The 16160-nt window shown below is 40.1% G+C and overlaps 1 protein-coding gene across 1 annotated transcript in view; it reads left to right on the top strand.

Moving 5' to 3' along the window:
- The first annotated feature begins 242 nt into the window (after positions 1-242).
- gfra1b (gdnf family receptor alpha 1b) overlaps positions 243-16160 on the top strand; it is a 39756-nt gene continuing 23838 nt past the window's right edge. The window contains exons 1-3 of the mRNA XM_074664107.1: positions 243-804; positions 1160-1468; positions 2472-2555. Coding sequence (XP_074520208.1) covers positions 765-804; positions 1160-1468; positions 2472-2555 — 433 coding nt within the window. The 5' untranslated portion in view covers positions 243-764. The remainder of the gene's footprint in view (positions 805-1159; positions 1469-2471; positions 2556-16160) is intronic.

The following is a 16160-nucleotide window of genomic DNA, read 5'->3' as shown; positions in this document are numbered from 1 at the left end:
GCTGCTGTCATTAATGTTACACATGTCTGCAGGTTGCATAAATATATGATGTGCTCCTATAAATGTAGGTATCTCACTGCGTTAATAAGTCATTTCAATCCAGCTGAAATTTCCCTACAGATGTGACCAACCCGCTGGGAATCAATTCGTTCAGACCACATGACCAGCCTCTAAATGCCTCTATGAAATGTTATTGCGCGCGTGGCTGCGTGACGTCACGCCCTCGCCCGCTGCATCTTGAAGGTTCAGTGTTTGATCAGAGCGGAGAGTGGTGCGGATCAAACAGTGTGGGCTTTTTTTTCTTTTTGGTTTCTGCACCTGTGAAACGGAATGTACTTTCAGGGTGGGATGTTGAGAGAGGAAAAAAAAAGCCAGTCATCTCGGAGCTTTGATGGACAATCTGAGCCCAAGTAATTGGTGATTAGGTTGTGTTGGAGGAGTTTTTTTTTTTTTAATGCGTGGTGTGAAGTTTGGGATCAGACACACCCGCGCTGTCTGCGTGACGGAGCAGCGGTCAGAAACTAGAGTGGAAATGTGTCTCACTTGTGATTTTTAATCGTCCTTAACTCCGGCTGGATGCTCACACGGTTCAGTTTTTAATGCTGGACTTCAGAGGAGAGTTTGGATTCTCATAGTTGGATAAATAGGATGCTTCAACACTTAAACTCGCACAATGTGCTGCACAAGAGGGGAGACGGCTCTGTCTGACAAGTTCCTTGTTTTTTAACTCCGACATCTTTAAACCAGTATCTCCATAGAGCACGATGATTTTAATAACTTTCGTTGCTATATTGTCCTTTCCGGGTAAGTGATGCCTTTGTTTTCATTTAGCTTATTGTTTATCATTATAAATGCACCTGTTTCTGCACCGGACAGAGGCACTTCAACAGGCGCATTAAACATTTTTTTTTCCTTTATTGAGATTTATCTTTCTCATTTTTATTTTTTTATTATAGCTGAGACATTGCTGCTCAACCATGGTTTAGAAAGTTTGTGTCATGCTCAGCGCATCTAGGTGTGTTAATTGGAAACTCTGCATCATAATAATCTCCGCTCCTCTTGTGACAGTCGACTGACCGCTCAGGCTGTTGTGCGTGAAACAATGTCATCTGTTTATTTTCCATCGTAAAAACAAATTTGTCTGACTTCCTCCTCCCAGACTCCGTGTTCACCTTGAGGGGAGACAGCACCTCACCCTCCCGCTCCCCCCGTCTGGACTGCGTGAAGGCCAGTGAACAATGTCTGAAGGAGTACAGCTGCAGCACCAAATACCGGACCATGAGGCAGTGCGTGGCCGGGAGGGAGAGCAACTTCACCGCGGTGACCGGTCCCGAGGCGCAGGGCGAGTGCCGCAGCGCGATAGACGCCATGAAGCAGAGCCCGCTGTACAACTGCAGGTGTAGGAGAGGCATGAAGAAGGAGAAGAACTGCCTCAGGATCTTCTGGAGCATATTTCAAAGTTTGCAGGGTACGGACCTGTTTACAGCTACGATTCAGTCATTAAGCTCCCTTCAACCAAAGTGATGTAGGAAGTAGTATTCAAACCCTTAACTTTTTATATTTCTATAAATTTGGTCAAAGGTTAGTCTGTGTGCATAAGAATAAATAATACCCCATATCCATATTATAGACAATCCTTACACCCCTTTAGGGAGAGTTACAGCTATCTGAGATGATTACTGTTCCCAAACTCAACGTTTCTGTCATTGTTTGAATCGTAAATTTCAAGAAAAAATTAAAATGGTTAGAATTATAAACATTTATACATCCGAATAATTCATAATTATACTTTAAAATGTTCTTATAATGACACTTTTAGAAGTACTGGTAAGAATTGGTATAAAGCAAACATCTGTATTTTATTTTATGTCACTGAATCAGTCAAATATTTTAACTTGAAAGTCAAAACAATTGAGAAAATGTGCATTATTTAAAGAAAAAAGTCCATAAGATGCAAGAAATGTAAAGATTGGGGTACTCAGTACCATAGGTATTCCTATTATTGCAGTTTCCGGATGCCAGAATCGGAATGGGAATGATGACAGGGAATGGGTTACAGGGCATAAGGTATAGGGTATCTAGTAATAGCCAGTATTCCAACTGTAAAAACCAACAAATATGATCATCACTTAGCATAAACAACAAATCAAGCCAGGTTAACAATCAACCACTGTGGACTAGCAGAGCAATATTTTGTTGTTTTTATGCCTGTTATCGGGAAATCTAAAATCTAGGTACTGGGTTCAGTTTCAGGCTGTAGAAAATGGCATTTATGTTTGTTAAATGGTTAATTTACCTGAAAACAGTCTCAGAATTGGAGATTTTTTGCTTACTAAGTGTATTAATATGAGTAACAAACTAATTGGTCATGCTTTGATAATATAGTAATCAACAACATCCACCCACACAGTGTAGACACATTAACAGAGCCAAAATGAGCACTTTTGTTTCCTGTCATTTTCCCCATGCAGCTAATGATCTGATGGAATACTCTCCCTATGAACCAATCAACAGCCGTCTCTCAGATATCTTCCGCCTGGCCCCCATCATTGCTGGTAAGTTCCTGTCTTCACAACATTCCTCTGCTTAAAGTTTTTGGACAGCGTGAAAAGTTAAGTAACTGTCGACACAGAGCCATAATTTCTCCGTTGGTGCCTTAAACCCAGCTTAAGTCACCACATCACTGCTGCATATCTGTCACTATTTGACAACCGCTCTTTTTCTAACGCCGTCTGGTTTCAGGCTGCAGCTTTCAACGCCCATTATCCATCACAAAAGCTTTTATCTGCCACTGTGACCCAAGCGTACACAAAGCAGAGTCATTTAGTGTGTTTCACTTTGAGCTCTCCAAGCTGTGATGAGAGGTTTGCATGTTTTTTGTTTTTTTATTGTAACCACTGACACATGCTGCTAGTAGCATTTATGTGCATGTTTTGAATAAATCATTCTTTTAGAGTACAGCATGTGTGGTTTGAGCGTGCTGGTTGTAAAAAGAAAAAAATCAGAGCAGAATTGTTACTCAGTGCTGGCTGACGGCTGTGTCCTCAAATGTCAATGGAGTGCAGGTGTACATGGAGCAGACACCTATCTGCTGAGATGACACACACACACACACATGCATGCAGCCGAGCAATTAACCATCTGTCTGCACTCAGTAGCACTGATCAGACATGAGCTGTGAGTGCCAGGGGCAGCTCTCTCTGGTGCTCTTCAGTGTTGGGCTTTTTGGGCGTCTGCGCTGGTGGCAGGCGACCATTTCAGAGGAAAAATGGTCATTTGATTCCCTCCCTCCCTCCTTTTCTCTCTTCTCTCCTTGGCTCTCGCTGTGATTGAATCCACTTAGCGTATCACAGTGGCTCTGCACCACACTCGATGACATAATGCTTAGCTGTATTTCAAATGGAAAGTAGGAAAGGATTTATTGAGACTGGGATTTCTGTCCTGTGCTGGGATAGTGCAAATATATTGCAGAGGTTAGGTGTAGCAATGTGAGACTGAGAGGGAGTGGTGGAAGATTTAGATCTGAGAAATGGTGGAGGATTTTCAGGTAAGGGGAACTTGAACAAAACCAAACCCAGAGTATTTAAAAGGATAAGAAATCATAAATGTGAGTGAAATGAGAAGCACAGATGGAGCCATGTGTCTCATTAAATGCAAAGAAATGCATGAACAGCCAAAGGGGCTCTGAGACAACTAAATCTCTTAAAGGGTTAGATATCAGGAAACCATTTGCCATAAGTGACCTCATTCCTGTCTGCAACTAAGCCAGGCTTCAGGCGATTCGCAGGGTGGAATAACGTAAACGTGACCCAGTATAGTGATCCATACTGTATCCCATGGGTCAGAGCTAAGATGTGATGCTCGCCGCTCTGTATGCCTGGAAATCAATGTTGGATATTGTATACATTTTATCCGTTTTGGTATCCCACAGGCATCATTGAATTACATCTTACAACAGCGAAGTCAAATGTTCATTTTATGTGGAAATATACACTCACCGGCCTCTTTATTAGGTACACCTGTCCAGCTGCTCGTTAACACAAATGTCTAATCAGCCAATCACATGGCAGCAACTCAATGCATTTAGTTGTGTAGAAATGGTCAAGACGATCTGCTGGGGAAGAAAGGTGATTAAGAAACTTTGAACGTGGTGGTCTGCGTATTTCAGAAACTGCTGATCTACTGGGATTTTAACCCACAACCACCTCTAGGGTTTACAGAGAATGGTCCCAAAAAGAGAAAATATCCAGTGAGCAGCAGTTCTGTGGGCCAAAATGCCTTGTTGATGCCAGAGGTCAGAGGAGAATGGACAGACTGGTTGGAGCTGATAGAAAGGCAACAGTAACTCAAATAACCACTGGTTACAACCGAGGTCTGCAGAAGAGCATCTCTGAACACACAACACGTCCAACCTTGAGGCAGATAGGCTACAGCAGCAGAAGACCACACCTGGTGACCCTCCTGTCAGCTGAGAAAAGGAAACTGAGGCTACAATTCACACAGCAACACCAAAACTGGACAATAGAAGATTGGAAAAATGTTGCCTGGTCTGATGAGTCTGGATTTCTGCTCCACATTCAGATGGTAGGGTCAGAATTTGGTGTCAACAACATGAAAGCATGGATCCATCCTGCCTGGTATCAGCAGTTCAAGCTGCTGCTGCTGGTGTAATGGTGTGGGGGATATTTTCTTGGCTCACTTTGGGCCCCTTAGTACCAACTGAGCATGGTTTAAAGTCCGCAGCCTACCTGAGTATTGTTGCTGACCATGTCCATCCCTTTATGAGCACAGTGTACCCATCTTCTGATGGCTACTTCCAGCAGGATAACGCTCCATGTCATAAAGCTGGAATCATCTCAGACTGGTTTCTTCAACATGACAATGAGTTCCCTGTACTCAAATGTCCTCCACAGTCCCCAGATCTCAATCCAATAGAGCTCCTTTGGGATGTGGTGGAACAAGAGATTCTCATCATGGATGTTCAGCCGACAAATCTGCAGCAACTGTGTGATGCTATCATGTCAATATGGACCAAACTCTCTGAGGAATGTTTCAAAGACCTTGTTGAATCTATGTCACCAAGGATTAAGGCAGTTCTGAAGGCTAAAGGTGGTCCAACCCGGTACTAGCAAGGTGTATCTAATAAAGTGGCCAGTGAGTGTATATTTCTATTGTTTTTGCTTTGGAGCAACAGAATCAGTGTAATAGCTCAACACAAGTTTTGGATCATGATTTCTCACCTTAGACATTTACACTGTGAGATTAACCCAAAAGACATAGTTCTGACATAGGCTTAGTGTCTTCACTGTCTTCAAAATATAAGTTAAACAAATTACTGCCAAAGTTGATTATGATGCCACAAGTTTCGAGGATATTTTTTCAATCCAAACTTGTATTTTTGTGGAAGACTAGTTTCCAAAAAGAAAAGGGGGAAAAATCAGCAAAAGAATCGACATTTATCCTGAGAGAGCCATTTACTGTCTGAACCAATCCTCAAAGTCATCCATCCAACAGATGATGAGATAATTGACCCAGAACCAACACTAAAGCTGATATTCTAAAGCGAGCAAGTATTTTAGTGAGAAGCAAAACAGCAAATATTAGAACAGCCCAAGTACAGTGAAACATATTATTTGCTTACTGCAAAGCCAGTTTTTATGTAAAGAGGTTTCCACAACATAGCCAAGATTGTCTGTACTGGAATTCATAGAAACCTGTCAAAACTTCAGAATTACACTTAAATCAGATACTTCCAGTGACCCAAGAAGGGAAATCAACTCAGTATGATTCAGCCTCTGGTAACCAAATTGATATCAGTCTTGTACATATTGGGATACTTCAGCCAGTAGCAAAGTGGGGACCAGATTTCAAACTTAAAAAGTGATCAAAACAAATTGAGTGTTATCAGCTTCTCCTCTTGAGCCTAACTGAGAGAACGCCTGTACTCGTTTTTGAGTATGACCTTCACTAAGTCACTTTTCCTGATTTATGGCTCGTACAAAAAGCACCAAATAAGATGTATTTATGGTATTATTAATTACAAGTGAAAGGAGAGACAGCCGAGCCAATAATCGCCTGAATAAGGTCTCAAGGAACGGCTGAAATTAAATGCTGCATCATTTATAAATCAATGAACAAGTGCCTTTCGGATATGTGATACAATGCTGGTGTGCCGACGGAGGAGTATTTGGACACAGTCCTGCCTTTGTCAAAGGGATAGCAGACTTTCTGACACAGCAAACTTCAAATTTTTAAATGTTTGATCAGTTTTTCAGTTATGTTTCTTAGATTTCAGAACTCAAGAGCTGATAAAGAAAAGATTTCTGCAGGGTATGTCTTAAGCTACTCCTGCATTTCCCTTGCATTTTAACAACTCCAGCACTAGATCTGACTTTATAATTGAGGTAAGAATAAACAAGTTAAATAATTAACCCTCATATTCTGCCTTTTGTTATATCAGTAATAATCTTCCTCAGGAAGAAAGTTTTAAAAACAAATCTTTAATACCCAATTATTAAGACAGTGATGTGTCTACTAAAACTAGTCATGAAACCTTTACTTGGACTAAGCAGGAAAACATGCTGGGGAGTGAAAACTGCAGTGTTCAGAGTGTCCACTTGAGACTGACTATAAAAACCAAGGGAACCCCATTTGGTCATTTTTTAAAGTATCTGTCTTTAAAACAGAATAAATCAAAGCTAAAGCCAGGTATGTTGCTTTTCATTCATTTACTCACAGTAAAGGAATTGATTTTTTTTCAGGACTTGTGGATACAATTTAAGATTGGCAAAATTAGGGGCTGGGCTGAGTCGACTGACTGGTGGGTGCATTGTTGGAACCTATGAGGCTTAAAGGCCACTAGTTTTCAATGTGACACCTAAAGGGTTGGGTACCATTCACATTTGAAACAGTATGTTATGCTGTTGCCTGGTACATGGCAATTGGTATCGGTAATCAACGGTACCAATTTTTGGTACTTTTATGTTAAAATGGTAATAATTTTTTTATTTTCTGAATCATATCATCTCAAAGTTTTTCAATTTAAGATATTTTTTCCTCAATTTAGAAGCTGGGCTGCACGGTGATGCAACAGTTAGTGCTGCAGCCTCACAGCAAGAAGGTCACTGGTTCGATTCCCAGCTTGGCCGGTTGGCCTTTCTCTGTGGAGTTTGCATGTTCTCCCCATGCATGCATGGGTTCTCTCTGGGTACTCCGGCTTCCTCCCACAGTCCAAAAACATGCTCATCAGGTTAATTGTTCACTCTTAAAAAATTGTCCATAGGCGAGAGTGTGTGCATGAAAGGTTGTCTGTCTATGTGTCAGTCCTATAATTGACTGGGGACCAGTCCAGGGTGTACCCGCCTCTCGCCCAGTGACAGCTGGGATAGGGTTTAGCCACCCACGACCCTGAACAGGATAAGCAGTTTGGAAAATGAATGAATGAATGAACATATATCCTTGTAATGCTGTGTTCATGTCCAGCATGGAAAACGGCCTTCTCTTCTACTACCTCACAGTCATAAGGATGTGTTTAGGTACCTCGACATGGCACTGTTTGATTCACTTGAATCAGTACACAGTACTACGGGCAGAATTTGGTCAGTACCTATAGTAGTACATAATTTGGTACCCATATATAGGTGCCTATCATTGTTGGTCTTTGAAACATGATTGAAAAGTAGGACCAGATAACTGTGGTAAAGTGCATATCCATAGGGCTCATCTATTTAAGTTAGATTAACATTAATTATTCAACATTGTTTATACAAGTATTATTATCATGTTTTCCTCATTCTGCTTTGTTTTTCTTAGGTTCCCTCTTTTTGGGTTAAATCTTTGGTGGTCGAATGACTTCTAATTTAAGAACACTTGTTATCAGAAATATTGTCTTGTCACAAGGTGGATAAAATGAAATTCCTGAAAAACATTCAGAATCACACAGTCCAGTCCACCATGCGCATATGTTTAGTTATTAGTGTCAAATAGTTGTTTCTTGACGCACTGAAAAAAATATTCAGTTTCAGGGTTCAAAAGGTTTTTAAAAAGCCTCCCAGCCAGTTCCTCAATTTGCATGTAAGCAGCCGCCCTCACAGAGAAAATATCAGACTCACTAGCTCTACCACTGAGTCCAGTATAATTTCCCTCTCCTCCCAGTCTCCCCTCAGAGCTCATCAGCAGTCTTCCAGACAGGCGAGCGAGCCAACAAGAGATGAAGCTGGGCCTGATGATTTTCCGTTGCAAGGTCTTCAAGAATAATTCAGTAGTAGTAGCCCGGAGCAACAGATTCATCCTCTGTACTCTTTGTCCTCTGCCCCCGGCCCCGCTCAGCTGTGAACTGCACATTTATGAGCGAACTGCTGCAGATGAACATCAGAGTGGTCATCAGTAGAAGAAACACTTTTAATCTGCAGATTCTTTTTACACTAGAATGCTTTCAGCCATATCAGCGAATCCCCTGAAGACATTCCCTTTCACACTCTTCTCCATTGTTTTTTCTGTCTGTGCCACTTTGTAACCGCAGAATAACTCAATGTATTCCAACACAGTTAACTACATTAAACTAGAGGGAAAATAAAGACAGATTAGGGACTAGAAGTCTGGAATTAATCAAACATTCAGTGCAAGATTGACCCACTAACACCAGGATTAATACAAAATAAATGACATATTGTGTACTGCATTGATGTAGAGTTATGAAATTATGATGCGTGATAAAGTATTATCTTAAACCCCCTGAAAATAGCAACTGAAAACAAACTTCCATTATTAAGGAAAAGTATGTAAGAGAAACTACTTGAAAATCTGGGAAAAAATACTGTCAAGGTTGTGTCCACCACATTAGACTGTTTTCTGTCTAGAAGCCAAAGCTGTAATCTTTCGTTTGGTAAATAGCTCGAGAGGTTTGGTGTTTTGTTTTGATGTAACACAGGAACAGCTGGGGCTCTGTTGGTAGGGCGGCTCATCTTTTAATTAAAAAACAGCCAGCTTGATCTCCAGTCCCTGGAACTCCAAAGTTACATCTTTATGGTTTTTCTCTTGTGTACATTTTTGATCCCTCAGCTCAAAATCAAGAGTATCATTCATGCATTCAGTTTTTTAATCTGAACCCTAAAGCAGTTGCTTTTGGTCACTTCTTGGTAACATCAACACCAAAAAGTTTATGGTTTTTTTTTTGTTTGTTTTTGTTTTTTTGCTTTAGGACAGTGTTCCTTAACTTAAAAGTTAAGTTCTGATTTAAATTCCTGTGCTTTTGATTTGAAGGAGATATTTTGGTGGTGTGCTGTCTATTAACATTCCAGAGCAGTAGGTTGCGATAATGTAGTGCTAACACTATTTAGTTCATAGTATGGAGAAAGACCAATAAGTAAGTTTATAATGTGAAATCGGCATGGCGAAATGCACGTGTGTCAGTGACTACAATTAATTAGTGTTTTATAACATTGATAACAGAGGAGAACAAAAACCTCAGTGTGTTTTGTGCAGTGGGGTGTTAGCAAGTGAAAGTATCTTTTTATTCAATAGATATAAGATAAACATTTTTCCTTGATATGGGTCGGGACCATACACTGTGAAAGAAAATGGACATCATCTTGCTCGACTTGTGAGGTCACCACAAAAGCTGCTCCCCCTGGTGGCTGGCTGCAGTATAGGTAAAAAAAATCTGTCTCTTTAGTCGTTCCAAATGGGCTGTGGTCAAACTTTAAAAAATTGATACACTTTGTAGAAATGTTTCTCATGTCTGATTGTTGTGGTGATTTGAAGATATCATTTGGCTGCCTTGTAGTCAGGCCCTCTTTTTCTCTGAAAAGTTTCATTTTGATTAGTTATACAACGTTAACAATGATTGACAACTGCTGTTCTTGTGTATTTTTTTTAGGCATTGTAAAGTGTGTCAGGAGGTAGAGTCAAGAAGTGATTAGACTCTGGAAAGAAAAAAATAAGTATTATTTTTGTCACCCAGCTCCACTCAGATTCTCCCAGAATCCCTCACAGTCTCTACCTTGCAGACTTGGACTGCATGACTGCTACCAATGGCTGTGCCTGTGACTGGGGTATTTTGGCTTCAAAACCGTACAATGGTAAATGGCTGAGCCACGCTCTCCACTCTATGTACAGTCTATGGTCGTGACTCGTCATTGGGGGGTGATGGTGAGTCGCAAGGCCAGACCAGTTGAGAAACACTGCAAGTACTAACATAGCAAATGTCTGTGTAATTAAATAATGGTGACTTTTACAGTTACTTTGAAAATCATCTTAGCACTTATACTTAAAAATTTCATATTGTAGGTTTAAAAAATTAAAAATGAGAATATTAACGTATCAAGATTCAAAAAAGTTTTTATTTTTCACATAGTTTAATACAGCAACTGATTGAAAGGACTGTATCCCTAATGTCCAGAGAGCTGAGAAATGACCACTGAGTGTCAGATTATTGAGGCTTAAACAGCTTTCGACCTGGATCACAGCTGTTAGATGCGACAGTATTGAGCTTCTACCTCACCCTTAGTGGGAAGAAGATGTGGATTTGGTCAGTTAAATTATCAAAGAAGAATACAGAGGATATGAGTGGTTGATATCCATGTTTGATTGGAGCATAAAATCAGAAATTGGAAAACAAGTTTTGGTCTTGATATTTTTTTTATGCTTGGTTTGAAATTGAAAAACAAATAAATGAATGGTGTACAGATTTGGGATCTTTCTCAGGAACACAATCCCTTCCCTCCCTCTCATCTCTTTTTTCTTCCTCCTCTCATATCACTTGACAGTGGAGCAAATAAAACATAATCATCTGTTCTTACTTTACCCCTGCCCCCACCACCTACTCAATTTGAATTTAGTCTTTTTTTATAAAACGTACCTCCACAAACATTAACTTCTTGTCAAAATAATAAGGTTAAGGATACTAAACTGCTTCATTTGAAGACTGGGAGTGAGGACAGGCTGGAAAAACAATACAGCACAGGTGTTTTTGTGTTGAGCTCAAAGGTCTTTACATTTTCAGCCGTGCCATACATTTAAAGATCTTTTAAATCACGATTGCAGATGACAAGCTGTGCAGGGAGTCCATTGGACAAGCAACCATGAGTGAATGTCACTGAGCTCGTACTATCAGATCATTTGTCAGGAACACACACGCCCAGTCACTCTCATGTTGACTGACTCATTCTCTGCTCTCCTCCTGACACACATGAATCTCCGAGGAAGATGATGGCTCAGTAAACCGGCTTGGAGAGCACAAATTCCTCAACAAGATGAGTGTACCTGATGGGTGAGGCATGACAAGCCGTGTGCCGAGAGCCCAGTAGATATGTAACCGTGAGTGATGTCGGCAATAGCTAATCATGGCTTTGAGATGCGTAAATAAAATCCTGTAGGCTGCAGGTGACATGGCTGTCAGTCAGGCGTGGAATTATTTCATGCAAAGGCATCTTGTCTGCTTACGTACATACACACAAACCTGTAGTTATTCACACTGTGTGCATCTATATACACAGCTTGTACAAATTCACATACATGGACAGTGACGCTTAAATTGTCAGTCACCTTCAGACTTTCCATACATCTTTCTGATTCACATGCATGACAGAAATACAGACCAAGACAGAGTCCCCCACTGCATCTGCATGAGTAAATCCAACATTTATGCTTTCTTTCATTATGCAGCCAAAAAACTGAAGCTAGAGGGACAAGCCAGCTAAACAGTGACAAATATTTGAAAGAGGGGAGCCAGGAGAGCACGCAGTCCCCATAAAACCAAACTGAATGTTTTAATCAGTGAACCACATCACAAGTAGAAGTTTCCTCATCACAATGTAAGCCAAAATGAAACTTTCAATGTTAGTTTGTGGCTAAAGGTCCCCTTCTCTCAATTCGCTTTGTGGATAAAGTCCAAGTGTGAACAATCCAACAATCCTACCAGCGTCATCTATCAACATTGTATTTGTTGCCTTGTCTGTTGGGGTTTGTGTTTTCTGTATAACAACGCTGTGAGTACGGCAGACGTTGGCAAAGCAGGAAGTCCTGTTTAAATGAATAAAGCATGAATGATGGTCTGCAGGATCAAATTTAAAAAAAGGAAAAGCTGCTTCTTTTTGAACTAAGTGAGATTGTGCTAATTACAAGGGTGCACTTAATAAATGGGTCCCGGGTCTGGTCATAAATACTGAGAGGCTGCCATGGATTTAGTGATGCTGGCAGAGAGCCTGATAGAAGGCAGGGTGCCATAAAGAGATTGGGCAGTGAGCGCTGCTGTTTTCTTTGCATTATGGGATGACAAAGAGGGCACTTAGGAAAAGGATAAGTTTGGGAGCATTAAGTGAAGCCGTGGCTCATTGTGAAGAGGGTTCAGGACAGCCATTTACAGCAAACGGAGGCTGGGCTGATGAGGACTTTTGTGGGTTTTGACATAAGGAATAGGTACTGAAGAGGAAATAGAAAACAGGCCTCAGACTCAGGACAAGTTGATAAATATACACCATGATATCTGCAATGCAAAACAAGGAATCGTCTGCATAAAGGATGACTCATTAACCTGTTCTCCCCATAGACTGTAAAAATGGACGTCATCTAGCTCAGCTTGAAGTGAGGTCGCCACAAACCTCCCCCTGGTGGCTGGCTGCAGTATAGGTAAAACAATCTGGCTCTCCAGTCATTCAAGATGGGCTGTGGTCAAAGTTTAAAAAATGAATACACCTCGTAGAAATGTTTCTCAAGTCCGTTTGTTGTGTTGATTTGAAGATATTATTTGGCTGCCTTGTATCCAAGTCCTTTTTTTTCTGAAAAGTTTTGTTTTCATTAGTTAGTTAGTTATAAGTGGTTAAAAACAAGGGTTTCCATCACTTTTAACGATGATTGACAGCTGCCGTTCTTGTATATTTTTTTTCGGGGATTGTAAAATATGTCCAGAGGTAGAGTTTACAAGAAGTGATTAGACTCTGGAAAGAAAAAAAATGATAATTTTTTCACCCGACTCCACTGATTTCTTCTACTGCTCAGACTCTGGCTGCATAATTGCTGCCAATGGCGGCCCCTGTGATGGAGGGATTTTGACTTCAAAAATGTACTATTGCAACTTTTTCTACTTATATGCTAGTAGACAACTTAGACAAAGATTTTGGTTTCTGTTATGACTATTATTATTTTGTTCTAACTTTATTATTATAACCAACAATTGTTGCTAGTCATAAAAATGCTATTTCCTTCAACAAAGTATAAAATGGAAAAAATAAATACTTAACATGATTCAGAGGGACACAGCTGATAAAATAATATGCCTTACAACTCTGGAAAAAAAAATGGGCATAAACTGGGTTAACACACAGAGCTGATGTTACAGGATACCAAATTGAGGAATTAAGAATTTATAACAAAATCAAGACAAGGTTTAAGTTTTAGTCAACTCTAGCTTGTGCTCTGTCTAGAGCCTTCTATGTCTTTTATTTTTCAAGTTAAGCTCATTTCTGGGCTTTTTATTTCTTCTTTTAGAGGAAAACAGTAGATAGAACAGGAAACAGGAAAAGAGTGAGGAGCTACACGCAGGAAGGTGCTGAAAAATGTGGCTGTGTCTCAAATCATGTAATTCTGCTCTTACATTTACAATTTGTGTGCATAAGTGCGTCCTCACTGACAGTAGAGAAAAACATGATGCACTTTGATTTCTCAGCTGGTGCACTGAAAATGGTGAAAGAGTTGAATGTAGAATGCTAAACACTTCTCACCGTCAAAGGTCACCATCTGGGCTACATAGCAGAAGGGCGGGAATAGATCAAACGATGGAGAATGGAAGTAGTTAATAGCAGAAGAACACATGTGAACGGTTGTCAAATGCAGTTGACATTTCCAGTAGGTGTGAAGCAGAAGTGATTGTTTTGAGACGACACTACCCTGTAAGATTTTCCTCTGCTGTATTAGTGTACAAAGTGTACTTCATGTACTTGCAGAAGTATCTGATTTGATACAGAGCATTTTATTCCCATTCTGGCTGCCTGGTGAAGGCCACAGTCTTGTCTGGCGTATGACCCAACCACTAGGTCATACCAGCTTCCAAAGAGTGCCATTTTTTCTTTCTGGATGCCTGAGCTTGGGGCATCAAACAGGACAGGTATCCAGGCATCTAGAGGAAACATCCTGTTTATTTTCAGAATGAAACACCCCATGTTGATACCGGATTGTATTTCACTTAACTACATGAACAACACTTTGCAAAGAGCTGAGCCAGATGGAGCAGGGATGGACCACAGATCTAGTTAACGTTTAATGGCTTCTAAAAATAATTGAAATTCTAACCGACTGACTTCATACTCATATAAATGAGGTAGTGTTAAGCATCCCACAAATACTCTGTCCTGTGTTTATTTTCTTAGACATTTGAAGGGTATCATGTAAAAGAAAGAATGAAGGGGCAATTTCATAACCACATGCTCCTTCAAAAATACAAAAGTAATTAAATACAGAAAATAAAGTTGTTTCTGAAATTGCCTGGCAGAGCTTTACCATCTATACCCCAATTTATTGGGAAAGAAATCCTCTATAGGAAAAAGGGGTTGAAAGGAGCAGCATCCAACATTATTGCTTCTATCTATGTATGGCGTCAGTCCAGGGAATTCTGCTGTTGTAGCTCTTTATTTCAGAGATGACTCATCAATGAAAGCCTGGCTTAAGAGACATATAAGAGATTACACAATCTGATAGATGAAGGTTACAGAGCTTTTGGTGTGTTTTTTAGGAGGAACCTTGTTATCCTACAGAACAGGAAGGAAGAAATAAGGATATATAAAATACTGAACATGATGGTAGCTCAATAGTAATGATGCACTAATGACCCCAAGGACACTACATTCAAGTTGTCCTTTGATATTCCTTAGTTCGCCCCACCTGACTGGCAGGCTAAAAGAAGGTCTTTTGTATCAACCTATTGGAGGTCAAGGGTCAAATTCCAGGGTTTGCTCCACTGTCTTATCATTTGGGTTATATCAATGGCAACATGGTGGCCTTGCTCTGGGCTTGCAACTTAAGACGGCGAAGTCAAGTAGTTTGTTTTTCTCCAGCCTGAAGGTTTTAAACAAGATATGCTAAGCAGATGAAAGGAATGCAGTGATGGCTATGGCTTAAGAATCCAACACATCCAATGTTTTTTACAAAAAAACATGGCAGCTTGACTCTAGTTAGTCATAATTTAGCAGCAATTTATACAACATATGTTATTTCAGTCCCTTGTGATTCAGAAAAGATCATCTTTCTAAAGATGCAAATGTTCTCAAGACAGGTCATAAATTCAAGTTCAAAGTACTTGTGTTGTTTGTGGATGGCCAGTTGGAAACTGTTGACCGCGGTGTTTGCTTACTGTAAGAATACTGCATAGTTGTAAAATGTGCCAAAAATATAAAAAACTATAGCCCAAAAAGTAAGAATATATATATATATATATATATATATATATATATATATATATATATATATATATATATATATATATATATAAATATATATATATATATATATATATATATATATATATATGTATATATATATATATATATATATATATATATATATATATATATATATATATATATACGCTCTTCTGCGTCACTGAGAGCGGCTCCATGTAACCATGACTAACGAGCTTCAAGTGCACAATGTTTAGAAAACAGCGAAGCTCGTTTACCGTGACATTACAGGCTTAAACAACAGGCTAACTGCAGCTAAAGTTAGCATCCTGAAGCTAACACAGAGACAAGGGGGACACTGAGGAAAAGCTCTTACATCTGCTCCACAGCACACAGCATTTAAAATACTCACATTTCCAGGGTCTGAGGTTTGTTGGTGGATGGTTGGTAATGTGCCTGGATTCAGGACCAGTCTATTCGCTAGTCCTCTGTTGTACTGTCCAAAGTTGGAAAAGCAGTCAACCGTGAAGTGACTAGCACACACATGCACAGTTTTACTGAGTGTAGCTGGCACATTTCCTTGATAAATGAACTCTAGCCGCTTAGTCTTGTCTTCTTCCGAGATGGGAAGCTTGTGCATGGAACAATGTGTCTGTTTACAGCCAAAAACAAAGCAGTGATGGCTCTTAGGGGAGTGGGCGGGGAGGGGGTTCGGGGGTATCTGCTCCGGTGGACCAATCAGGTCAGACTTGCTCCTGATTGTTCAAAAAA

Source organism: Halichoeres trimaculatus, unplaced genomic scaffold (genome assembly GCF_033239565.1).
Source record: "Halichoeres trimaculatus isolate MK-OKI-2021-1 unplaced genomic scaffold, fHalTri1.1 fHalTri1_scaffold_23, whole genome shotgun sequence".
In the NCBI taxonomy this organism is placed as follows: Eukaryota; Metazoa; Chordata; class Actinopteri; order Labriformes; family Labridae; genus Halichoeres; species Halichoeres trimaculatus.
The sequence above is the reverse complement of the archived record's forward strand: the minus strand, read 5'-3'. Positions and strand labels throughout refer to the sequence as shown.